This window comes from Tamandua tetradactyla, chromosome 11 (assembly GCF_023851605.1).
Source record: "Tamandua tetradactyla isolate mTamTet1 chromosome 11, mTamTet1.pri, whole genome shotgun sequence".
Lineage (NCBI taxonomy): Eukaryota > Metazoa > Chordata > Mammalia > Pilosa > Myrmecophagidae > Tamandua > Tamandua tetradactyla.
The window spans coordinates 72048250-72075539 of record NC_135337.1 but is presented as its reverse complement, the minus strand read 5'-3'; the positions used below and the strand labels follow the sequence as shown (position 1 = coordinate 72075539).

The window sequence follows — 27290 nt, the reverse complement described above, 5'->3', positions numbered from 1 at the left end:
CCCCTCCTCCTCCTCCAGCCTCCCTTAACCTTTGCCTTATTCCTGTGGGTCTCTCTCTCTGAGGATGAAGACCCATCCTGAGTGAGGTGGGCCCCACCTTAACTGAAGTGACCTCAAGAAAAGGTCCTTCTCACACTGGGTGCTCACCTACAGGGGTGGACAAAGCCTCGGGACATGTTTTCTGGGGCCCACGACTCCAGCTGGCCGCAGGAGGTGCCGCCATGCCACCGCCTGCCATCACACGACCCTGGTTCGATGAACAGATGAAGACGGTGTGCCTCTGTGTCTTAATGCGGCTTTCAGGAAAGAAGCTTTATTCTTAGAGGAGCCACTAACTGAGGCTTTAGTTCACTGTTGAGCATTGACTGAACGTTTATTGTGCACCAGAAACTTCTTTGGGAGCTGCATATTCCTACACAGTAAGAGAAATCCCTATGACAGAAGGTGCCCTGACATTCTTTTCACACTACTTTGAAGATGAAGAGAGAGAACTCAGACACTAACACACGATAATGCACGGATCCAGCTGGAGGAACAGAACCCCAGCTCCTGACTCCTGCACCTGGAGGCTAACCTCTGTCCCAGGTGCCCTCACTCCCCCTGTGGCATATTTTCAGATTTGTGTGACTGATTACGGTACTATTCCTTTAATATTATGCCAAAATGGAATGCCAAAACCACAGTATGAATTACACAGGAATACAAACCCCAAAGTGTTCTATTGCTTTCATCAAATGCCTAAGTTTTGACCATAAAGGAAAACAAATGGAAAATGCTAAAGTTTACAATGATTCACCCGAAAACTCAAGGGATATGATATGAGGAACATAAAAGGTTATAAAAACAAACTTGAGTCCAAAAGATCCCAGTGGCTATTTGGAAATTCATCTTATAGGGTGATGCGTGCAAACAGGTTTCAAACATCTGAAATGATTCCAAGAGCAGAGCTTAATTTTTCAAGCACAACTTCAATTCTCTTTTCTGCCTGTAAAGAACAAATACCTGCCCTTTTGTAGTACTAAACATCCTTTCTTCCCACTAATGACATTCATTTCCCCCTGCCTTTCGAAATCTTTTCCTTTTATAGATACCTTCAGGCCCCAAACCCCTCTGGCCCATCCTTTCAATGTGGGAGCTGCCGAGGTCAGAGTGATTGCCATGAATAGGTGTCCGAGCCTGCTACGGCAGTGGAGACGATTAAGATTCCTTCGTACAACAGAGATTATAGTACCTATTGATGGAATCAGGTCTAAATGAAACATTTGAAAAGTACCTGTCTCATAGTAGTGGGTCAATTAAGAGTTACTTTCTTTCCATTTAGCTGCTTTATCTATTTTCTTATTTATATCCAAGTTCCTAAGATAGCTTTAAAAACATTCAGGGCATAAAATTCCTTGCCACCAACTCAGACATCAAATTTTAAAATTAAAAGTAAAATTTTACTCAACTCCCACATTTCACAGATAAACTGTGAGATGCACAGGTGGTAAATGAGCTCCATTCAGAATGAAACTCAGGTTTCTGATTCTCATCCCAGGGGTCCTTCCACCATGCGCAGCCCTCTCCGAGCTGTTCTGAGTGTTTTCTAAGCCACAGAAACTCACCCAGCAGGAGCAACAGTCCCAGGGTGCGTGGGGGGGCTCCATGGTGGAATGTCTGCACCTGGCCCAGGCACCTCCCCCCTTCCCTCCCACAAAGAGCACCAGCTATCTCAGTGACCTCCTTAGCCACTGGCAGCAGGGAAAAGCCGGTCATTTTCTGCTGGAGTGAGCGGAAGCCCGGGCAGAAAAGGTACCCTGGGATTTCACAGCAAATATCAGAGAGAGTTCTCTGCCTGCAGGAGGCAGCCTCTCAACACAATCTCTGAGGAATGTTACTGCAGGGCTCCCTTGGGGAATATCACCTCCGGGGGCTGATAAATCAGCTTACTGGGCCTTTAGTTTTGCAAATGTAGAGTGATGGCCTCTCCTGGGAGGAGACATGGTCCAAAGAGCTAAAAGAGCTCTCATGATGTCAAGAATTGTCTTTAAGGTGGTTAGAATGTAAAGACTAAAGGTCCGAAAAAGCACAATTAAAGCTAACTGGTAATGCTTTAGGAATACATATAGATATGAAAAGTATATACATGTAAATATGCACAATGTATAAATATTATTATTATATCTCTATATATTTAGTGTGAAGAAGCCATCAACACAAGATTCAAAATAATAATTAACTTGGATGGGGCAGCAGGACAGGGTTTAAAGGAAAAGAAAAATAAATAAGGAGCTAAAGAAAGATGAATGAATGAATGAATGAATGAGTGGACGCCTAAAAGCCACGCAGGGATCAGTGGTGACGGTGTCATGAATCCAGGATTAAGATCAGCTCAATTCTGTGTACTTGAGGTCCAAAGAGAAAAATAAGGGAAAAAAAATAAGTTAACATTTGCCCTCTTATGTGCAGTACAAGTTGTCTCTAACTCCTCCAAGTGATGCTAAAATGTACGCACAATTATTATACCCATTCCACAGATGACAAAAAGGAGGTTTAGGAAATTGACTCGTGTAAGGCCACCTGTTTACACATTTCTCTTTCTCTCTTTCTGGTAAGAAAAGGGAGAAATGGCAGGTTCTACCTCGTATTCCCTCCTCCCATGACAGGTTCTGCACACTGTGACTGCACCCAGGGGTTGTGCCGTGGTGAGGCGCTGTCACCTGCTAACACCCGACCCTCAGCGCAGGGATCACGCCTGCTGGCGGGTACGTGTGCGCAGAGGGGCCTCCACAGAAAGGACGTTCAAACTGGGGCTTGAGGAGACGGAGGGAAAGGGCTCCAGGAAGGGAGAGGAGCAGGATAAAAACACGCGGCGTGCCGGTGCATGACACAGTAAGGAAGAGCTCGGCTGGAGCCCTAGTGGACTGCCTGTTCATAGCCTTGGTCCGTTTTCAAATAGGCTGCTTGTCTTTGTAATCTGTAGGGTCTTCTCCAGGTACTATGACTCTTTGGGAAACGTAGCTTCTAACCTGCGCTCTACCTGCCCATGGGTACTTGACTAAACTGCTCTGCATTTCAGTGGTTTCTCTGTAAATTCGTAGTTGTAAAAGGCTATGATTTCACAGTAGCTTTGTCATACGTCCAAAGCTGCCCTTTCTGTCTGTTAATTCACTCCTGGAAGATCTATTTCATCTAGCGGTTCCTAAAACTGGGGGTGCAGTTTCTGCTCCTCCCAGCTGGCCGTGTTGGAGTTGGTTTCCCACCCTTCTCTTTCCTCCCGCCCCTGGGCTGAGCCCTCTGAGTGCCCGGGCGGCACTGGAAGTGCCCTCTTCACACTCATGGCCCGGCGCTCCAGCCAGGACCTGGAAAGGGAGCCCTACCCTTTACCTGCCCAGGTGCACACTTTACCTGCCCCAGGTGCACCCTCTGCCCCCCGCAGCCAGTTGCCGATGATCAGAGCAAGAGCCGGTGGTCAGCACCTGACGCCCGTGCAGCCGCCGCTGTATTAACTGCTGATGATGACTCAGGGCCAGAGGCTCCGGGGCTGGTGACGCGCTCACTGTCACTTCCCTGGTGCAGCACTGGGAAGCACTGGGAAGAACTGGGAAGCAGGCTAACCTCAGCACGCGAGGCACGGCATGGACACACGGACACATGGAGTACAGTAAGCTTGCTTTTGGAGTTCTCTCACTTGACACGGTCAAGTTAGGTTATATATACTGTTTCACTGCTAAACTAATGAGCACACAAAGGGCAAAGGTTCGTTTCCTATTGAAGTTCTTTAAAAAAGAAAGCAGGAGAGATGATATATTGATGATTATTTTATGGGTTACTAATAAAGATTGCATAGCCAGTGGCACCTCTCGTTTTCAGGGCCCTGGATGAAGCATTCATGAACTGCCAGACGTTCTTCCATCTCTTCTGAGACTGGGAATGTGGGCAGGGAGAAGATCCAGTTGAGCACTGACGGGCACGTACGTCTGTGCTGCATCAGTCACGGTGGAGGGGAAATAATTCCCAAGGACGATACTGGTGGCGGGGAGGTGGACGAGGTGCTAGCAGGAGCCTCCCCAGTGGTGGGGAGGGGACAAGGTGCCAGCAGGAGGCTGCTCACTGCTGAGCGTGGGCAGCTCCGTCTCAGGTCCCCTCCTGACATTCTCCTCCACGGCTCCTCACCCCATAGCTGTGGCAGGCTGTGCTCTACTTAAAGACCTTTGGTTAAGAAGCTGATTTCTTTATGACTCATCTGCACCTATTTCCTAACTCTGATTAGAAAGACCTATTTTGAGGGAGTGATGCTCACACTGAAAGCTGAAAGAAGAGTAAGAGTGAGCCAGGTGAGCAGGAGTGGGAGAGGACTCTAGAGGGAGGGAAGGAAGATGCAAAGCTGGGACAGGGCTTGTCTTGCTCACAGCCCGTGGCACTGGGGGACAGGCACGAAGGGACGGGAGGCCAGGGCGAACAGGGAGGCGGCGAGCAGAGGCAAGGGTTTCAGATTTTCTTTCCTCAGTTCATCTGGATGCCATGAAGTGCTTCAGGTGAGGGGGTGACATGGGTACAGATCACTCTCTCGTGGCCTCTGGGCTGGACAATGGCAAGGTGGGCACCAGTAAGGTCAGTTAGGAGGCCACGGCTTGGTCCAGGGACAGGAACATGGCTTGGACTACAGCAGCTGTGGAAATGGAGAAAACAAGACGGATTCAAGAGATGTTTCTGCTGTAGAACCAACAGGAGCTGGAGGACGATTAGACAGGACAGGTCCTAAGTGTCAGGCTGCAGAAACCAGGAATACGAATGACCATTTCCTGAATGGGCGGGCGGTGAAGAGTTGAAGAAAAAATCAAGAGTTCAGTTGAGGATGCCCTCTGTTTGCCACACCTTTGAGCCATTCCCAGAGGCTGATCCTACATGGATGGAAACACACACAGAGGTCTGGGCTGGTGAGAAAAGGGTGGTGACTGTGGGTCTGCCTTCATTAGCAAGCCAACGACACCCTGTCCTAACAGAGTTTGGAACGTTCCTAAAAAATCAGATACAAATACCTGGGACATGACTGCATGTTTATACTTTCAATAAAAGCCAAAAGTGCTTATACCGGATGTCAGTTAGTTATTGTAGTTCCAGGTGAGGAGAACCTGAGCTAAAGAATAAGTAATTTGTCAAAGACCACAAAAAAATAATTGATGCCATTCAGACTGTCTTAGGTGTGCCAACTCTATCAATTCTTGTCAAGCATTGCCACAAAGACTCTTTCACCCTCTTCTAAAATATTCAGGTAAGTATTACCTGGCCCATAGGCTCTATTGGCTACAGGGAGAAATGCAAGTGAGTAGCTATCAAACCGAGCAAGGGAGGAAGGAAGAAGAGGGAAACGCTGATGTCCACAGGCTGTTCAGCGGGAACTTGACGCAAATCCAGAAATCTGTTTTCGTCTCTGATTATCAAACAAGTGGATTTAAATCAAAGGAAAAATGCAGAAAAATAACTCTTATGATAGTCCCGAGAGCGAGGGTAGTAGCCAGATTCTCCAGCTGAAATTGATTTTATTTATAGATTGAATCCAAAACTATTAAATGTCAAATTAGACTGCAAACTGAAATGAAATGCTGTGTTCCACATCCAATACAAACTCGCCTTAGCGTTTTGGAAATAAAAACACAATATAGGCCAAGAATTACAATGTCATGAAACTGATCACTTGCCTTTTCAGCAGATTTAATGATATGAAGTCCTTTAATGAACAGGTCTATCAAATTTTTTTTTAAATGGGGGTTAGTGATTTTATAAATGTAACCCCAAATGGCCCAATCAAAAGAAGCTTTATCTTACTGCTTCTTGGGTAGGATATGAAACTGCAAACTCCTGAATTTGAAGATTCAGTGGAATTGTGATAGGGATTGGGGAGGACTATCAAGAAATTGAATGCAGTAACAATGAATAATAAATAATAATAATGACTCTTTGCCAGGTGCTGGGCAGCAGCTTCTAACGCAGGACACATTTTCCCCGTGAAATTCCTGATGGTCAAAATTTTTTTTAGTGACTGTCATAATAAACTAGAATAAAGTATAGCCCAGTAGAGGTTTAAACTTCTATCTATAAAAACTTGCACTACATATATAAAAACAGAAAGAATAGTACAATGAATCCTCATGTACCATCATACAGCATCTAAAATTTTTTAACATTAGGCCAGTCTTGTTTTACATATATTCTTGCTCAATTGATCTCACCTTTTCTCCTAGCATATTTAAACTTAAATAAAAGACAACATATCATTTGATCTAAAAATATTCATCATATATCTTTAACCAGTAAGAACTGCATTTAACAAAATCACCATTCCATAATTACACTTGTAAAAATACTCAAATTTTCCTGATTGTTTCAGAGATGTGTTTTCACAGTTGGCTTGTTCAAATCTGATTCCAACAAGGGCACAGCAATTGCACTTGGACCAGCACTGCACAAGACTCCCACTTCCCCACATCCTTGCCAGCACCTGTCATTATTTGCCTCTTTTATTATAGGCATCTTGATGTGAAGTGGTGGCACACTGTGGTTTTGATTTGCTTTTCTCTGGTCACGAATACTGAGCATCTTTTCATAGGCTTATTGGTTACTTATATATTATCTTCTTTGGAGAAACATCTATTTAAATCTTTTGCCAATCTTTAAATTGGATTATTAGCTTTTTTACTTTTGAATTGTAAGAGTTCTTTATATATTCTAGATACAGGTTCCTTATCAGATTTGGTTACTTATATATTATCTTCTTTGGAGAAACATCTATTTAAATCCTTTGCCAATCTTTAAATTGGATAATTAGCTTTTTTACTTTTGAATTGTAAGAGTTCTTTATATATTCTAAATACAGGTTCCTTTTCAGATATCTGATTTGCAAAATTTCTCCAATTCTATGGCTTGTTTTTTTCACTTTATTGATGGTGTCCTTTGAAATGCACCTTTTAAAATTACAATGAAGCCCAATTTATCTATTTTTTCTTTGGTCGCTTGTATTTTTGGTGGTGTTTAAGAAATTATCACCTAATTCAAGGTCATGAGATGTTACACAAACGCTTTTCTCTAAAAGTTTTGTAGAACAGGACATTTAAAATAGTATAATGAGGTCACTCTGGAAATGAGACCCCCTGTGCAGGTTTTGTGGTTGTTGCTTGGCTGGCAGGTTTAGTGACTCTCCTGAACAACTCCTTAAAGCCTGTCTTGTCTGTTGAGTGCGGCCTTGAAGATGCTGCTCAGGTAGCTGCCTGGTGAGCTCATGGAACAGTGAGTCTCCAGGGGCTGTGCGTGCGTGCTGGGGTGCACTCAACGTGGCCAGCCAGGCCATGCCCAGCACTGCCGAGCCTGTGCAGAGGGAGATGGCAGGGCCTTCTTGGGGCTCTTCTGGGTGTGTGCTCAGCCCTGGGCATATGTGTCTCCATACACTTGCTTGCTCAGTTGTGTGTCTCTGTATACTTGCTCATTGGTGTGTTTCTGTACACTTGCTTGCTCAGTGGTGTGTCTCTGTACTCCTCCTCAGTTGTGTCTTTGAACACTTGCTCAATTGTGTGTCTCTGTACACTTGCTCCCTTGGTTGTGTCTCCATGCGCATGTGCATGGACTTCTCTACCACCAGGAGAGTGTTAAAGCCTCACAGCCCAGGGGATGTCTCATTTCCCAAATTTTCCTTTTGGGTTTCCTGAGCACACACGTGTTGGCTCTGTCATTATTTCCCACTCAGGCAGCTGCGAGGTTAAACAGCCGGTGGTGAAGAGTTTGGAGAGGGTCCCCGGAGAAGGTGGTGCCCACCAGCCAAGCCCAAGTTGGGTCACTTACAGCAACCCCGTGAGCAGGCATTTCCAAAGAGGAGGGCAGGCCAGCTTGCAGCAGCTCCCCAAGAAGGGTGTGCAGAGCCCCCTGTCCCTCTAGCATGCCGACGGGTGCCCCTTCCACCCCCACAGAGGCTGCAGGTCCCACTACTGCAGAGGCGGGGGAAGTGGGTGGGGAGGGGAACCGCACAGCGAAAGTGCACCCTCTCACTGCCCTCCATGCACAGTATCACTACCCTCCATCCACACTCTCACTGCCCTCCTCTGTGCACCCACTCACTGCCCTCCATGCACACTCTTACTGCCCTCCGTGCACAGTCTCACTACCCTGTGTGCACAGTCTCACTGCCGTCCGTGCACAGTCTCACTGCTCTGTGTGCACCCACTCACTGCCCTCTGTGCACACTCTCACTGCCCTCTGTGCACAGTCTCACTACCCTACGTGCACCCTCTCACTGCCCTCTGTGCACAGTCTCACTACCCTGTGTGCACCCTCTCACTGCCCTCTGTGCACAGTCTCACTGCCCTCGGTGCACACTCTCACTGCCTTCTGTGCACTGTCTCACTACCCTGTGTGCACCCTCTCACTGCACTCCTCCATGCACCCACTCACTGCCCTCCATGCACAGTCTCACTACCCTGTGTGCACACTCTCACTGCCCTCTGTGCACAGTCTCACTACCCTGTGTGCACACTCTCACTGCCCTCCTCTGTGCACACTCTCACTGCTCTCCAGAGATGCAGCTATTTTTCTCCAGTCAACACTCCTTGGATTACTGCAGGGCTCTGGTTCATTTTCAGTTCTGAATGAGGTTGATTTCAACAACTTTTGCCAGTTTCTCACTATTTCTATGGATGAGTTTAGGGGGGTTCTCCACTATTCCTGTGGACATCCCCCCTTTAACTTAATTTTAATGTAAAACATGATTCCAAAGTCAAAACCACGGGCACATCCACCAGCCTCTGCTTCCCACAACTGCCACTTCACCTGATGCCCTACTTCCAGCTGAGGACAGGCGTTAGCTTTCATGTCTCTTCCCTTGCTTCGTTTTAAAATTTTAATCCATATATCTATGTATCTCTCTCTATACACAAACATTACATATAGTTAATTTTAAATGTGTATTTCTACCTCTTAGTACAACTTTTTGGAGGATAACATTATCATAAGTCTTAAAAATGATCAAATCCTTTTACCGAGCAATTTAAATTCTAGTAGTTTATATAGAACTAATTAGGGATACAGGGTCAGATTTGTCTGTGGACAGGTTAATTGCTATATTATCCAAATTAATTAAAATTCAAAACTTAGTATTGATCAAACAACTAACAAAATTTACTGATTTAGTAGAATGACAGCCAGCAAAATTATAGTTCAGAAGATTTAATGACATGTAAAATGTTGATTGTAGAGGGTTAAGTGAAAAAGTAGGATGCAGTATGCTCAATGTGAACCTTTTTTTTCAAATGTCATACAAATGTTGACATAGGCATAGATGAAAAGAGAAAAAAATTGAAAGTGGGTAGGGAGATATTACGGGGCTACACCTTTTCTCTTTATATTTTTTCCCCACAAATTCCACAGCACAGACATTAATTTTACTATTGGGAAAGAATCAACAAATAGTCTGAAGGGACTGTCTGAGAATATATTCAACTTCTCTACGCTCTATATTGTAGGGCTCACTCACCTATGCACTGATCAATCTTTTGGGCTGAAAAATTAATGAATGTGAAGTAACTTTTCTCACACAGAGCTGTAGATCAGGAGTCAGCTTCACTAACTAAAGTGAAACCAGTGCTTTAATAATTTCATGTCCCAGTAGAATTCAGGGAACAAAAACGGTTTTTGTTAACTAAGAAAATATGAAATAAATAAGGAAATCATTTTTTATTCATTCAATCTCTGAGTTAGTATCAATGGCGAAAATATCTGTCAAATAAAAAGCTGCTCTCTAAACATAATTCGTTAAGAAACATTTATTCTTCAAGTATTTATGTGACACCTGAGACTCCGAGTTAGAGCTCTGAAACTATGAAAGTCAGCAGCACCCCATGCAGGAACTGTTTAAAAAGTTGAAAAAGTGACCAGACTTTGAGGAGAGATATGAAGGAAGCTGAGCTGGATCGGAGCAAGGTATATCGGGAGACTGAGTAAAGGATGATACTGTCCTTATTTTAGAGCTTCAACTCCTGTGTGAGACTAAAGGGAGAGATGTTTATTTGGTACAAAATTTATATTTTGGGTAGTGCATTTCCTAATTTAATTTGCATGGTTAGTTTAGTTGGAATCTTGAATAGGGTGTGAGATTTTGTTGGTTTTTCCAGGTTGGTGTGATGCCCCAATAAATCCCAGAGTAATCTGGACAGTGAATAAGGAAATGTTTGCGAAGTCCCCTTGGGGGAATGGGGAGAAAGGGAAAAATATTCAACTTCCCCATTTGGAGAACTTCTGATATTTCTGCAGCAGTGGGGACAACCAAGTCAATAGGCCGAGCCCTCAATCTTGGGGTTTGCCCTTGTGAAATTTATTACTGCAAAGGATAGGCTAAGCCTACTTAAAATTAGGCCTAAGAGTCACCCTCAGAGAACCTCTTGTGTTGCAGAGATGTGGCCTCTCTCCCCCTAAGGCAACACAGCAAGCTAACTCACTGCCCTCCCCCCTCTACGTGGGACATGACTCCCAGGGGTGTGGACCCACCTGGCAACATGGGACAGAAATCCTAGAATGAGTGGGACTCAGCATCAAGGGATTGAGAAAACCTTCTCAACAGAAAGGGGGAAGAGAGAAATGAGATAAAATAAAGTGTCAGTGGCTGAGAGATTTCAGAGTCGAGAGGTTATCCTGGAGGTTATTCTTACACATTATATGGATATTCCCTTTTTAGTTTATGATGTATTAGAATGGCTAGAGGGAAGTGCCTGAAACCATAGAGCTGTGTTCCAGTAGCCATGTTTCTTGAAGATGGCTATATAATGATGCAGCTTTCACAATGTGACTGTGTGATTGTGAAAACCTTGTGTCTGATGTGCCTTTTATCCAAGGTATGGAAAGATGAGTAAAAAATACGGATAAAAAATAAACAAATAATATGGGGGGCAAAGGTTAAAATAAATTGGGTAGAGGGAAATACTAGTGGTCAATGAGAGGGAGGGGTGAGGGGTATGGCATGTATGAGTTTTTTCTTTTTTCTTTTTCTGGAGTGAGGCAAATGTTCAAAAAAATGATCATTTTTTTGTTGTGTGATGAATACACAACTATGTGATGATACTGTGAGCCATTGATTGTACACCATCATGTACAGAATGTTTGCATATTAAGAATGTTTTTGCGTTAAGTTTTATCAATAAAAATACTTTTAAAAAAGAAACATTTACTTACATCATCAACTGCATGTATTACTTTTTCACAGAGGGAGCTGAGGAAATAGAACCATGTAAAGTATAGATCAGTATATAATTCCTTTCTGTATTCCTTATACGCAAATTCTTAAGAACCTTTATTTTTTCCTACATCATCATTTCTGTTTTTTTCTCTCCTATATTTCCCTGTTTCTTACTCCTTCTCATCTATTCACTAGCCTTGTCTTCTTGTAGCAATGTATCTATTTTTTCTTATCTTTTCCTAAAAATCTACTCAATGTCCTGTTCTTCCTTTATTTTTTTACATTTTTGTTTTCATCTCCAATCCCCTTTTATTTTCTCTTGGATGCTTTTCTCTTATACCTCTGCCCTTTATCATAGTTTCATATTCCGTAATGTTTTATATGGCAGTGACTCAGCTATGTTCTGGTAACCTGTAAACGTGTATTTAAATACTTCCTGCACCTCAAGAGTTGGTTTCAAACCTGGGGTTGAAGAAGGATTACACAAAGGCTTGTGCCCTCAAGGACTTTAGTGTCTGGAAGCAATCAAGGGTCCAAACAAAGGCAATTACATTCTAAAACCAGACTCGAATGAGGGTGAACAGTGTAAGAGCATAAACAGAAGCCTCGCCCAGCGTGGTCAGCAGGACTCTGTGTGTGTGTGTGTGTGTGTGTGTGTGAGACGGGAGTCCCTGCACCCGCAGTCCACTGGCTCCAGGGGCACTTGAAATGTGGCCAGTACAACTGAGAAACGAAAGTTTTAAATTTCATTTCATTCTAAAGAATTCAAATTTCTATAGCCACATGTGACTAGTAGCCACCGCACTGGTCAGTGAAGGCCCAGGGGAGTTCTGTGACAGCATCAGGCTGTAAACAGCCCTCAGAGAGCACACTCACACACACTTATTTGCTATAAGATGACTAATTGCCATCTTGAACACTTGGCCTTAACGTGCCATGGTTTCAGGCACTTGGACTCTCAGGAAGTGGCCACCATTTAAGAAAATATCACAGCTAGCAAATAAAAATCTTATAACTTTGAAAAAGGAAAAAAAAAGTTTTTTTTCATATTGCAGAACTGGCAAAGGGCTTTCTAAAGACATTCTAAAGTCAAATGTTAAACTGTATAATATAAACACAGAGAAGCCTTGAGCTGGGTGTTTGAAGAGGTGTCAATGTGAGCAGGTGAAGAGGGCAGCAGGACAGGCGGCCAGCCAAGCCAGTGTCTGGGGGACGGGCCTCCTGCTCCCGCCAGGTGGTTGCCAGGCCTTGGTTGGGGGGGTTCCAGGGCCGCCTGCCTCCTTAGGGCAGGAAGTAAAAGGCACAGGGAGAGCACTTGGGTTTTCAGGTAAACATTCGAGTAAATGAATGCCAGATAATTTTCATGTTATTCATGAAAACCATCAAAACTTTCTCTACACCAGAAGGGCTGGCTGCCCCAAGAAAGCTCAGCGTCCTTCCTGTCTGAAGGTGGGGTGACAACGTGGATTGAGCTGCAGATAAAGCGTTTCACAGTAAGAGCCCCAAGGAGGCCAAGAGGCAGAACCCAAGGAAAAGGCAGCGGGCCAGGCAACCAGGGGCTGTAGAGACTGAGGGGACAGTGCCTGGGGTGGGCTACAGGCAGCCAGGATGAGCTGTGGGGGAGAGCAGGAGGCCACCCCTGCTGCAGAGCAGGGACGTGGGGCACAGGGAGAGGCCTTCCTTTGGCGGGGGCAGGGGGAGGCTGCGGTGTCAGCCGGGGCTGTGGCTGCAATGGAGGGCGGTCCAGACAGGTGGGGGCCATCCAGGCAGGTGGGGACCGTCCAGGCAGGTGGGGGCCATCCAGGCAGCTGGGGGCCGTCCAGGCAGGTGGAGGCCATCCAGACAGGTGGGGGCCATCCAGGCAGGTGGGGACCGCCCAGGCAGGTGGAGGCCATCCAGGCAGGTGGAGGCCGTCCAGGCAGCTGGGGGCCGTCCAGGCAGCTGGGGGCTGTCCAGGCAGGTGGGTTCCGCAGGCCACTTGGCGTGGAGGGGCCACCAGGACGAGACAATGCCACTGCGGGGGATCCCGGCTCTCAGCAATGCCCACGGGTTTTTGGTACCTGCTCCCGAAGTCTCTGAGCGCAGGCCTTTTATAGATGGAAGCAGGAACTGCCTAGATGGCAGACAGCAGCAAGGGGCTAAGTGGACTCAGGAGTTCAGCTGAAAGTGCAGATAAGCGGGTGGGGCCCCACATAAAGGAGTCAAAAAATGTAAAACAGTTAAAAGTGGCAAGAGAAGGCTGAATGCTGGACATGTGCCATCATCTTGGGCTCTGAAACAGGCTTGTGATAAAAGCAGCCTCTGCATTATTTCAATACAAAACCCTTCTGTGTTTAGAGGTATCCAACAGTGACTCTATAGCTAAATGTCAAAAAGGAAGAGTGTTTTGTAAATAATAGCTAAATGAACAAAAGGCAAAGAGTGGGAAAGCATAGGCGCCTCCTTCTCGCACCCAGCACGCTGGAAAGAGTGGAGGAGAAGCTCGGCCTGGGGATGTGCATTCTGGTGCAAGCGTGGCCGTTTCCCAGGGCAGGAGCAGCTGAAGGTGCGTGGAGAAGCTCGGCCTGGGGGTGCATGCCAGTGCTAGCGTGGCCGGGCCCTGGGGCAGGAGCAGCTGAAGGTGCGTGGAGAGGCTTCCTTGGTGCGGGTGCCTCTGGGACCAACTCCACGCTCCTGAGGGCGTGGGGAAGGGGTGGGGAGCAGCCGTCGCCCTCCCCCACACCCACCAAGAAGGCAGGAGCTGCAGCGCAACCCACTATTTCCTCCTAATGAGGAGCGAGTGGGAACCCCTTGGTCATCTCAAGTCTAAAGCATGTGTTGCCCAGGGCTGTGCTGTAAGGGAACAATCTGAGTACACACTCGAATAGTGTGCAAGGAGAAAACACTTCAACAGTAACCAAAGCACTAGGATCCTAGTTTTAAAATAGGTCTCATAAGATACACACTTAGGTGTTTCCATTTTGGCCTTGCTCTTTTCACAAACGTTTATAAAAAAGAAAGCAGTACAAATTACCTGCTCTGTAATGCTGGATCATCAAATCCACTATCAAAGGGCAACACAGGGCGGATTCGGCAGTGGACCCTGATATTTCCCTTCAGCTCCTACAACAGGAAAGAGCTTTTAACCCTTATCACAGGAGCAAGATAGCACAACTGTACTGTTTCCTTGAAAAACATATACTAAGTAACATTTTCCCCAAGATGTGATCATTAGATTTATCATGTACATTTTGACGTCTCAAAAAAATCATTACAGAATATTGAGGGTTTAGTGTTATTTCATGCTTTTAATACTCATCCTTAACAAATCTGTTCTCATGGCAAATGATTATCACTGGACAATAAAGATCAACTGAAATACTTTTTTCATTAGCATAGTGGGTTAATTCTTTCAGGGCATTTTCGGGGGAGTGTGTGAAAATTCAGTACCTTAATCAACTGTCCTGACCCCTGTAGGGAGTTCGACTTAGTAGCGGGAAGAGGGGCTATTCAGAGAGGAAAACAAACAGCACGAATCAATTCTACCACTATGGAATATAGTAATATACCTGTAACTTTCCTAGGTTGAGGAACTGGAACTCATAAATCTGAATTTTGTGCTACTCTGTGAGTAAACGTGGTTCCGTCCTGGGGCTGGACTATTCCCGTCAGGCTCCAGGACCTGCAGCTGAGCAGCTTCCCAGGCACTGCAGAAGCCCTGCCAGTCCCAGGCGCCATCCACTCGCTGACCCTTCCATATCTATAGCCCCGTCCTCAGGATGCCACTGAGAACCTGGGGGCAGCTGGCTGGTGCCCCACCCCATGCTTCCCCCCGTGGCTGGCTGCCTCTAACACCTGCGGCTGGTCCCCCCCCACCTCAGGGTTTGGTCCAGATGGGAAGCACATCCCCAGTCGGGGTGATGGCAGAACAGAATGGGATTGGGCTGACGGGGGGCTTTCAGTTAGTCGGGCAGCCTTGGGTGGCCTGCAGCAGGAACCCCTGCAACCAGTCTGTGGGGATAGCCATGTGTCCACAGCCGTGGACTTGGCAACATGGGAGGAGCCCGAGTGTGCTGCACACCCCACCATGTACAGACAGGCAGCACAGGCCCGCGGGGGGGGGGGTGCGGGCGCCGGCCAGGAGAGGGCACTGCTTCACTAGATACAAGGGACGGTGGATTTAGGCATGGGGAAATTGGGAGAAAATAGCTAAAAGGGTGATCTAACCAAAAAAGGTCCAAACAGGGTGGGGGGGGGGGCACTTGCACAGCAGTGGGCAGCACCCCAGGAGCGGCCACAGAGGGTGGAGGCCCCAGGGTTGCTGGCGGGGGGCTGAGGAGGAGGGCTGGGGGCAGCAGTTATCGTGATTATCACTGTAACTAATGCAGAAAGCAGCAGTGACTGTAACTCTGCAGCCACCTCAGGGTTGATTCCACTCTGCCCTTTCCCCCGCGACCCTGCAGCACTACAGCATCCTGTCCTCCCACCCTGCCCCGGTGCATGCGGCCTTCTGCGCCCAGGTCAGACCCTCTAGTCCAGCTGCCGCAATGCCCGGGACCCTCTGCCACCCAGCACGCCGGTGACCAACCCTTTTCAAACAGCCACCAGCCTCGAATGTAACGAGCTTGCTTTTTTCCCTTTTCCAGTCACTTATGAGAATTTGGATTGGAGGAGAGCCATGGAGGGGGTCAAGAGGGGCTTCCCTTGACCCCCCCCCAAGGGCTCCACAATGCCTTTACAGGCCCTAGAAGCCAAGCCCATGGGCTGTCCCCCACGCCCCTGCCCCCACCCCCTGCGCCAGGTCCCTGGGGCCACCGCACCCCCTGCAGTGGCCTCCCGTGCACAGATGCTGGTCCACGTCAGACGTCGTGTTCAGAATTGCCGCATGAACAGCACAGACAGTGGAGCAGTGTTTTACAGTTCCCTCCCTCTGCGAGAAAAGACCAATGAGCCAGAAAACAGGCTAACTGATACAGGGTAACCCCAAAGAGGTAGGACATGCAGAACAGTCCCAGAGAGCCCAACGAGGGAGGTGGCTGAGACCCCAGCTCCTGTGGGTGAAAACACATGCACAGAGGGCCCCCACCTGCCCTGCACCCAGCCCGCTCCTCCCAGCTCCACCCTGGCCCTGCGACTCCTCCCACAGCCTCCTGCCTGAGGTGTTTCTTGCGCTGGCAGACAGGGGCCCAGCAGGCATTGCCTGCAGCTCGGGGCCCCCAGAGTAGGGCTTCCCGCCTCCCCCCGGAGTCCATGGGGCACGGGGAGCCAGGCACCTTTCCAGTCGTGGATCTTCCACCTTCTTGAACCACAGGATCTTTCCCTGGATGCCTTATTGGACATTTCTGTAGCTTTGCTTTAATGTGGATATTTTCACAGCCTTAGAACTGTGACCTTGCAACTTAATCAATCTCCCCTTTTAAAAGCTGTTCTGTTTCTGATACATCGCATTCCCACAGCTTGCAGACTAAAGATGATATATTTAAAGTGCCAAAAGAAAAATAATTGCCAACCAAGAATAATACTTGGCAAAACCAGCCTTCAAAAAAAGAGGAGGGTGGGCCACGGTGGCTCGGCAGGCAAGAATGCTTGCCTGCCATGCCAGAGGATGCGGGTTCAATTCCCGGTGCCTGCCCATGTAAAAAAAAACGATTAGAAAGCAATTGTAGAACCAAACTGATTTAAGGATAATAAAGCCTATATCTTAACATAGGTCTTGCCTTCACTTCCAATTGAGACCATCTTTTTATAAATCATGGATCTGGATCCTGAATAAAAACATGTATATATTCCTCATGACTACTAGAATTAAAAAAAAAAAAAGAGGAGAAATTAATACTTGGCTGGATCAACAAAAGCTGAGGGCGCACATTACCACCAGGCCTGCCCAACGAGAAACGTAGCCCGAGTTCCTCCTGTCGAAGGGAAAGGACGCGAGGCAGAACCAGGGCCGTGTGCAGAGTGAAGACCTCCAGCACACGGAACGATGTGGGTGAGTATAGATCCCACGGTTAACGCACACAGAAGAATGAAATTGGACCCCTACCTCAAACCATATGCAAAAATCAACTACGACCCAACCAAGGACCTAAATATAGGTGCCCAAACTGCAAAACGCTAAGAACATCAAGTAGGGTCAAATCTTCATGACTGGCATTCAGCAAAGGATTCTTAGATATGAAATCAAAAGCATGAGCAACAAAAGAAACAAGAGATAAACTGGACTTCACCAAAATTAACAACTTTCCTAAAAAATGATCATGGCAATGAATACACAACTATGTGATGATAACATGAGCCACTGATTCTACACCATGTATGAAATGTATGTGTGTGAAGATTTCTCAATAAAAAAAATTTTTTTAAAGAGGGTGAAAGAGGAATTATAACAGAGAAGCCAGGATTTAACATATGCGTATAACTACTGAGTCATTATATTGATATTTCTTTTTAATCTCCAGTGTCTTGGAGCAGCTAGAAGGAAAAACCTAAAATGGTGGAGCTGTAACCCATACCAAACTCTGAAATCTGTTCTGCAACTACTTGTTGCAATGTACTTTGAAATTTATGGCTTTTTTGTACATATGCAATATTTCACAATAAAAAATGAAAAATTAGCAACTTTTATGCATCAAAGGGCATAATACAGAAAGTGAAAGGGTGATCTTCAGAATGGGAGAGGAGAGTTGCAGACCATGAATGTGATAAGGTTCTAATATTCAGGATATATAAAGAACTTTTACAACCCAATAACAAAAAGACAACCCAATTTAAAACTAGGCAAAGGGCTTGAATGTTTTTCCAAAGAAAAAATACAAACTATCAATCAGCATGTGAATAGATGCTCGCCATCATTAGCCAACCAAATAAAAATCACAATGAGAAATCACTTCACATCCACAAGGATAGCTATTATTAAAAAAAAGAAAAGAAGAAGGAAAATAACGAATGTTGGAGAGAATGCAGAGAAACTGGTGCTCAGTGCACTGCTGGTGGGAATGTAAAATGGGGCAGACATCCTGGAAAGCGCCATCGCGTCCTCAGAAAGTAAAGCACAGAGTTACTGCATGGCCTGGGAATCCAGTCCTAGGACCACACCAGAGAGAGAAGGCAGGGTCTTGCCCAGACTCATGCACCAGTGTTCCCGGCAGCGTTCTTCACAACAGCCAAATGTGGGGCTCATTCTCCCCTTTCAGACAATAAAAAGTTACAATTTACTGACACCTATTGAGGTGCTAAGCATTTCAGCAGCACCTCACTTTGTCTTTACAGCAATCCACAAAGGTGGTGCTACAGCGAGGATTAAATAAGAAAATGCATGCAAAATATTTACAAAAGCTTCTGGTGCACAGTAAGCACTCAAGCAATGTTACACTTAAACCAATGTGTAGAGTACCGAACCATGCACTTGAAGGTTTAGATAATAAAACTGGAATACTCTCAGACTTCCCTAACAACTGACAGGACTCTGCAGCAGAGGGAAGGAACGAGTCTCATCTGGAAAGTGCGTTTCTATAGCTTCAGGTAACTCCAGTTCAGAGTGATCAGCCAAAGAACAAGACACAAAACTCACTTCCCCACGAGTCAGGTTCACCAAATAAGCCACAGAGACCTGAGTCTTGGCCGTGAATGTCAGGGGTCTCAGATGGCACGCCTTTCAGGAGGGTGGGCCAAAGCTGGCACGGGACCCTCTCCAGTGGACCCAAGGGGGACAGCTGAGTGGTGGCGGCCACAGGAAGGAGCTGCCCTGCGTCTCAGCCCTCATGGCCTTGTGCCACCTCACAGCCACCAGAGCCATCCAGACTCCTGTACCTCCTGCCAGGGCGCGGCCACAGCCCTTCCCACCCTGGGTCCTAACTGTCCAGTTTCCACAGAGCAGGTAAAGTGACCTTTAATAGCACAAACCAGCCATTCCTTCTCAAGACCCTGCAGCAGCTCCATCAACTCCCGAAAAGAGTCAGGGGGCTGTGCCAGGCCTCAGGGTGTGTGGGACCCCCCACGCTGGCCCCCTGCTCCCCTACCCAGGGCCTCTACCCCCACCCCCCTTGCCCAGGCCCCCCACCCAGGGCCTCTGCCCTGACCCCTCCCAGCCTGCCCCCACTGGCCCTCCACCAGCCCAGGGCTTCTGTCTCTGCCCCCCGCCCCCCAACCCTAGGGCCTCTGCCCCACCTCCCGGCCCCCCCCCCGTTCCCCCTTGCCATCCCCCCATCCCCCCTACCCAGGGCCTCTGCCCCCACCCCCCTTGCCTAGTCCCCTTGCCCCACCACCCAGGGGCCTCTGCCCCTGCCCCTGCCCTTACTCCCTGCCATCCCCCCATCCCCCCTCCCAGGGCCCCTGCCCCACACTGGCCCTCTTTGGAGACGGCGCCCCTGACACTCCCTCCTGGGCCGTCTAGAGTATGGCTGACACCCGGGCTGACAGCTGGCGCGCTCACCACCAGTCTATTGTGAAGTAATCTTCTCTTCTCTTTTTCAATCTGATACTGTTCCTTTATTTCTTGTAAGGACTTCTCGAGGTGAACTTCTCTTGACTGACGTGCTGAAAGAACAATTTCACCCAAAATCAAGATGAAATTTTTCCACAAAGCCGGCACAGCCCGTTACTGTTCTCAGGGCAGGAGAGACGACGGAAAAGCTCACTGGGTTCATGTGGTCTGGGTGGCTGGTGCCCCTCCCGCAGGAAGTCCCGGGGGAACCTGGGGCCCGCGCTGGCCCAGGAGCATCTGCAGCCCCCAGTAAGCCTCTCTGCGGCCTCCGGGCCAGCGTGGAAGGAGCTGAGGAGGAGCCGGGCCTGCCCTCTGGGCCACCAACTATTCATTGCAACCTTGGCCATTTCCTGTCCTGGGAACTAAGAATTAGAGCACCAATTCTGCAAGGATGCCACGAGGATTAACTGAGCCTGTCACATGGGACACGGCACCTGCTTTCTCCACGGGGACCCAGGTCACCCCATGGGCATGAGGCACAGGTGCCTCCCTGGCTGGGCACCGAGCTGTGTGACTGTGGGCTGGAATCGCCAGCATGTGGAGCTCATCTGTGGTGGACGGCATGTGCAGTTGGTTAAGGGGGTGTCTTCTACAGTGAATGAGGTTTAACTTAACTAGCTGGAGGCTTAAAAGAGAGAGGTCAGGACTTCCGGAGAAGATGGCGGCTTAGTAAGACGCGCGGATCTTAGTTTCTTCTCCAGGACAGCTACTAGGGGAGTAGAAACGATACAGAACAGCTCCCAAAGCCACAACAGAGATAAAAAAGACAGCGTACCCCATCCTGGAACGGCTGGCTGGCTGAGAGAAGCCGCTCGGGTGAGATCGCCGAGGCGCGCAGGCTTCACTGGGCGGGGCGGCAAGCGGCCAGAGTCACTCACTTCCCCCTTCCTGGGCCGGCTGGGAGAATTGGAGAGGCAGTCCCCTGAAACCGCGGCGGCTGGCGCCCACACGACGTGCAGCTCCCCGGACCAACTGAGAGAATTGGATCGGAAATCCCCAGGCCGAGGAGAACGGTGACGGGTGGGGGAGGCCCCTTCCAAACCCGTGACTCCCTGGGAACGTGCACTCTCCCGGGCGGGCCGCTGCCGCTGGTGCCCTCCCGCCACACTTGTCGCCCCGGGCCGACTAGGAAATTCGGACGGGCGCTTTCCCGGGCTGCGGGGGCCAGCAACCCTCCCCGCGTTCGGACCCCGGGCCGACTCGCACTCTTCCAAGCCGCTTCGGCTAGTGAAACTCCCGGACGGCGAGAGTTTTCCAAAGTTAAAGGTCCCACAGCACCTTTTACTGGTGGGACCCACAGACAAACATGTGCCACGAGCGCCAGCTACTGGGCAGGATAAGAAAAACAGAACCCAGAGATTTCACAGAAAAATCTTCCAAACTTTTGGATCCAATACCCAGGGAAATCTGTCTAAATGCGCAGACGCCAACAGAAGATAACGGATCATGCTCAAATAATTGAAAATATGGCCCAGTCAAAGGAACAAACCAATAGTTCAAATGAGATACAGGAGCTGAGACAACTAATGCTGAATATATGAACAGAAATGGAAAACCTCCTCAAAAACGAAATCGATAAATTGAGAGAGGACATGAAGAAGACATGGGCTGAACATAAAGAAGAAATAGAAAAACTGAAAAAACAAATCACAGAACTTATGGAAGTGAAGGACAAAGTAGAAAAGATAGAAAAAACAATGGATACCTACAATGATGGATTCAAAGAGACAGAAGATAGAATTAGTGATTTGGAGGATGGAACATCTGAATTCCAAAAAGAAACAGAAACTATCGGGAAAAGAATGGAAAAATTTGAACAGGGTATCAGGGAACTCAAGGACAATATGAAGCGCACAAATATACGTGTTGTGGGTGTCCCAGAAGGAGAAGAGAAGGGAAAAGGAGGAGAAAAACTAATGGAAGAAATTTTCACTGAAAATTTCCCAACTCTCATGAAAGACCTAAAATTACAGATCCAAGAAGTGCAGCGCACCCCAAAGAGATTAGACCCAAATAGGCATTCTCCAAGACACTTACTAGTTAGAATGTCAGAGGTCAAAGAGAAAGAGAGGATCTTGAAAGCAGCAAGAGAAAAACAATCCATCACATACAAGGGAAACCCAATAAGACTATGTGTAGATTTCTCAGCAGAAACCATGGAGGCTAGAAGACAGTGGGATGATATATTTAAATTACTAAAAGAGAAAAACTGCCAACCAAGACTCCTATATCCAGCAAAATTGTCCTTCAAAAATGAGGGAGAAATTAAAACATTCTCAGACAAAAAGTCACTGAGAGAATTTGTGACCAAGAGACCAGCTCTGCAAGAAATACTAAAGGGAGCACTAGAGTCAGATACAAAAAGACAGAAGAGAGAGGTATGGAGAAGAGTGTAGAAAGAAGGAAAGTCAGATATGATATATATAATACAAAAGGCAAAATGGTAGAGGAAAATATTATCCAAACACTAATATCACTAAATGTTAATGGACTGAATTCCCCAATCAAAAGACACAGAATGGCAGAATGGATTAAAAAACAGGATCCTTCTATATGCTGTCTACAGGAAACACATCTTAGACCCAAAGATAAACATAGGTTGAAAGTGAAAGGTTGGGAAAAGATATTTCATGCAAATAACAACCAGAAAAGAGCAGGAGTGGCTATACTAATATCCAACAAGTTAGACTTCAAATGTAAAACAGTTAAAAGAGACAAAGAAGGATACTATCTACTAATAAAAGGAACAATTAAACAAGAAGACATAACAATCATAAATATTTACGCACCGAACCAGAATGCCCCAAAATACGTGAGGAATACACTGCAAACACTGAAAAGGGAAATAGACACAAATACCATAATAGTTGGAGACTTCAATTCACCACTCTCATCAATGGACAGAACATCTAGACAAAGGATCAATAAAGAAATAGAGAATATGAATATTACTATAAAGGAGCTAGACTTAACAGACATTTATAGGACATTAAATCCCACAACAGCAGGATACACCTTTTTCTCAAGTGCTCATGGATCATTCTCAAAGATAGACCATATGCTGGGTCACAAAGCAAGTCTTAACAAATTTTAAAAGATTGAAATCATACACAACACTTTCTCGGATCATAAAGGAATGGAGTTGGAAATCAATAATAGGCGGAATGCCAGAAAATTCACAAATACGTGGAGGCTGAACAACACACTCTTAAACAACGAGTGGGTCAAAGAAGAAATTGCAAGAGAAATTAGTAAATACCTCGAGGCAAATGAAAATGAAAACACAACATATCAAAACTTATGGGATGCAGCAAAGGCAGTGCTAAGAGGAAAATTTATTGCCCTAAATGCCTATATCAGAAAAGAAGAAAAGGCAAAAATGCAGGAATTAACTGTTCACTTGGAAGAACTGGAGAAAGAACAGCAAACTAATCCCAAAGCAAGCAAAAGGAAAGAAATAACAAAGATCAGAGCAGAAATAAATGAAATTGAAAACATGAAAACAATAGAGAAAATCAATAAGACCAGAAGTTGGTTCTATGAGAAAATCAATAAGATTGATGTGCCCTTATCAAGATTGACAAAAAGAAGAAGAGAGAGGATGCAAATAAATAAGATCAGAAATGGAAGAGGAGACATAACTACTGACCTCACAGAAATAAAGGAGGTAATAACAGGATACTATGAACAACTTTACGCTAACAAATACAACAATTTAGATGAAATGGACAGGTTCCTGGAAAGATATGAACAACCAACTTTGACTCAAGAAGACATAGATGACCTCAACAAACCAATCACAAGTAAAGAAATTGAATTAGTCATTCAAAATCTTCCTAAAAAGAAAAGTCCAGGACCAGATGGCTTCACATGTGAATTCTACCAAACGTTCCAGAAAGAATTAGTACCAACTCTCCTCAAACTCTTCAAAAAAATCGAAGTGGAGGGAAAACTACCTAATTCATTCTATGAAGCCAACATCACCCTCATACCAAAACCAGGCAAAGATATTACAAAAAAAGAAAACTACAGACCAATCTCTCTAATGAATATAGATGCAAAAATCCTCAATAAAATTCTAGCAAATCGTATCCAACAACACATTAAAAGAATTATACATCATGACCAAGTAGGATTCATCCCAGGTATGCAAGGATGGTTCCACATAAGAAAATCAATTAATGTAATACACCATATCAACAAATCAAAGCAGAAAAATCACATGATCATCTCAATTGATGCAGAGAAGGCATTTGACAAGATTCAACATCCTTTCCTGTTGAAAACACTTCAAAAGATAGGAATACAAGGGAACTTCCTTAAAATGATAGAGGGAATATATGAAAAACCCACAGCTAATATCATCCTCAATGGGGAAAAATTGAAAACTTTCCCCCTAAGATCAGGAACAAGACAAGGATGTCCACTATCACCACTATTATTCAACATTGTGTTGGAAGTTCCAGCCAGAGCAATTAGACAAGAAAAAGAAATACAAGGCATCAAAATTGGAAAGGAAGAAGTAAAACTATCACTGTTTGCAGACGATATGATACTATACGTCGAAAACCCGGAAAAATCCACAACAAAACTACTAGAGCTAATAAATGAGTACAGCAAAGTAGCAGGTTACAAGATCAACATTCAAAAATCTGTAGCATTTCTATACACTAGTAATGAACAAGCTGAGGGGGAAATCAAGAAACGAATCCCATTTACAATTGCAACTAAAAGAATAAAATACCTAGGAATAAATTTAACTAAAGAGACAAAAACCCATATAAAGAAAACTACAAAAAACTGTTAAAAGAAATCACAGAAGACCTAAATAGATGGAAGGGCATACTGTGTTCATGGATTGGAAGACTAAATATAGTTAAGATGTCAATCCTACCTAAATTGATTTACAGATTCAATGCAATACCAATCAAAATCCCAACAACTTATTTTTCAGAAATAGAAAAACCAATAAGCAAATTTATCTGGAAGGGCAGGGTGCCCCGAATTGCTAAAAACATCTTGAGGAAAAAAAACGAAGCTGGAGGTCTCGCGCTGCCTGACTTTAAGGCATATTATGAAGCCACAGTGGTCAAAACAGCATGGTATTGGCATAAAGATAGATATATCGACCAATGGAATCGAATAGAGTGCTCAGATATAGACCCTCTCATCTATGGACATTTGATCTTTGATAAGGCAGTCAAGCCAACTCACCTGGGACAGAGCAGTCTCTTCAATAAATGGTGCCTAGAGAACTGGATATCCATATGCAAAAGAATGAAAGAAGACCCATCTCTCACACCCTATACAAAAGTTAACTCAAAATGGATCAAAGATCTAAACATTAGGTCTAAGACCATAAAACAGTTAGAGGAAAATGTTGGGAGATATCTTATGGATCTTACAACTGGAGGCGGTTTTATGGACCTTAAACCTAAAGCAAGAACACTGAAGAAGGAAATAAATAAATGGGAACTCCTCAAAATTAAACACTTTTGTGCATCAAAGAACTTCATCAAGAAAGTAGAAAGACAGCCTACACAATGGGAGACAATATTTGGAAATGATATATCAGATAAAGGTCTAGTATCCAGAATTTATAAAGAGATTGTTCATCTCAACAACAAAAAGACAGCCAACCCAATTACAAAATGGGAAAAAGACTTGAACAGACACCTATCAGAAGAGGAAATACAAATGGCCAAAAGGCACATGAAGAGATGCTCAATGTCCCTGGCCATTAGAGAAATGCAAACCAAAACCACAATGAGATATCATCTCACACCCACCAGAATGGCCATTATCAACAAAACAGAAAATAACAAGTGCTGGAGAGGATGCGGAGAAAGAGGCATGCTTATCCACTGCTGGTGGGAATGTCAAATGGTGCAACCACTGTGGAAGGCAGTTTGGCGGTTCCTCAAAAAGCTGAATATAGAATTGCCATACGACCCAGCAATACCATTGCTGGGAATCTACTCAAAGGACTTAGGGGCAAAGACACAAACGGACATTTGCACACCAATGTTTATAGCAGCATTATTTACAATTGCAAAGAGATGGAAACAGCTGAAATCTCCATCAACAGAAGAGTGGCTAAACAAACTGTGGTATATACATACGACGGAATACTATGCAGCTTTAAGACAGGATAAACTTATGAAGCATGTAATAACATGGATGGACCTAGAGAACATTATGCTGAGTGAGTCTAGCCAAAAACTAAAGGACAAATACTGTATGGTCCCACTGATGTGAACTGACATTCGAGAATAAATTTGGAATATGTCATTGGTAACAGAGTCCAGCAGGAGGTAGAAACAGGGTAAGATAATGGGCAATTGGAGTTGAAGGGATACAGACGGTGTAACAGGACTAGATACAAAAACTCAAAAATGGACAGCACAATAATACCTAATTGTAAAGTAATCATGTTAAAACACTGAATGAAGCTGCATCTGAGCTATAGGTTTTTGTTTTGTTTTGTTTTGATTTTACTATTATTACTTTTATTTTTGTCTCTATATTAACATTCTATATCTTTTTCGGTTATGTTGCTAGTTCTTCTAAACCGATGCAAATGTACTAAGAAATGATGATCATGCATCTATGTGATGATGTTAAAAATTACTGATTGCATATGTAGAATGGTATGATTTCTAAATGTTGGGTTAATTTCTTTTTCTCCGTTAATTAAAAAAAAAAAAAAGAGAAGGGGTAATTGGAGCTGAAGGGATACAGACTGTACAACGGGACTGGATATAAAAACTCAGAAATGGACAGCACAATACTACTCAATTGTAATGCAATTATGTTAAAACACTGAATGAAGCTGCATGTGAGGTATAGGTTTTTTTTTTTTTCTCTTTCTATTATTGTTTTAATTCTTATTCTGTTGTCTTTTTATTTCTTTTTCTAAATTGATGCAAATGTACTAAGAAATGATGAATATGCAACTATGTGATGTTATTAAGAATTACTGATTGTACATGTAGAATGGAATGATTTCTAATTGTTTTGTTAATTGTTTTTTTAATTAATAAAAAAATAAAATAAAATAAAATAAAAACATAAAATTCTTAGAAGAAAAAAAAAAAAAAGAGAGAGGTCAGAAAAGAGCTCAGTAGCTCAGCCCAGACATTTGGAGAAGCAGAAGGAATCACCCCGGGGAAAGCTGTTGGAGCCCAGAAGCTAGGAGAAAAGCCAGCAGACATTGCCCTGTGCCTTCCATGTGACAGAGAAACTCAGATGAAAGCTAGCTGCCTTTCCTCCAAAGAGCTGTAAGCGTCTAACTAAATAAATCCCCTTTCTGAAAGCCGATCTGTCTCTAGTGTTGCATTCCGGCAGGTTTAGCAGACCAAAACAGTGTTCCTCTCGGCTGCAATGTGGCTGCCCGGTGATGCCCGCTCACTCGCTAGCAGTGTGGGGATTTCTGCTCCTGGGGATTCGGAGCTGGCTGGCCGAGCATACCTGCTGCAACTCCTGCAGTTGTGGTTCAACTAGAAACTGAGCCTTCACAGGCCTTGACATTTCCTTAGGGAAAAACATCAGCCACTCTCCTCACTTTTCTTCTCACGCTTCCTACAAAACACCTCACCTTTTTAAAGCCCAGACACACTATTTTTCATAAAAGAA

The 27290-nt window shown here is 45.2% G+C and overlaps 1 protein-coding gene across 8 annotated transcripts in view; it reads right to left on the bottom strand.

The window, feature by feature from the left end:
- KIF25 (kinesin family member 25) overlaps positions 1 to 27290 on the bottom strand; it is a 107745-nt gene that overhangs the window by 47316 nt on the left and 33139 nt on the right. For all 8 annotated transcript variants that reach the window (XM_077120874.1, XM_077120871.1, XM_077120873.1 and 5 more), the window contains 3 exons: positions 19605 to 19708; positions 14208 to 14296; positions 11191 to 11227 (listed from right to left, as the gene is read on the bottom strand). In XM_077120874.1, the coding sequence (XP_076976989.1) occupies positions 11191 to 11227; positions 14208 to 14296; positions 19605 to 19708 (230 nt within the window). The remainder of the gene's footprint in view (positions 1 to 11190; positions 11228 to 14207; positions 14297 to 19604; positions 19709 to 27290) is intronic.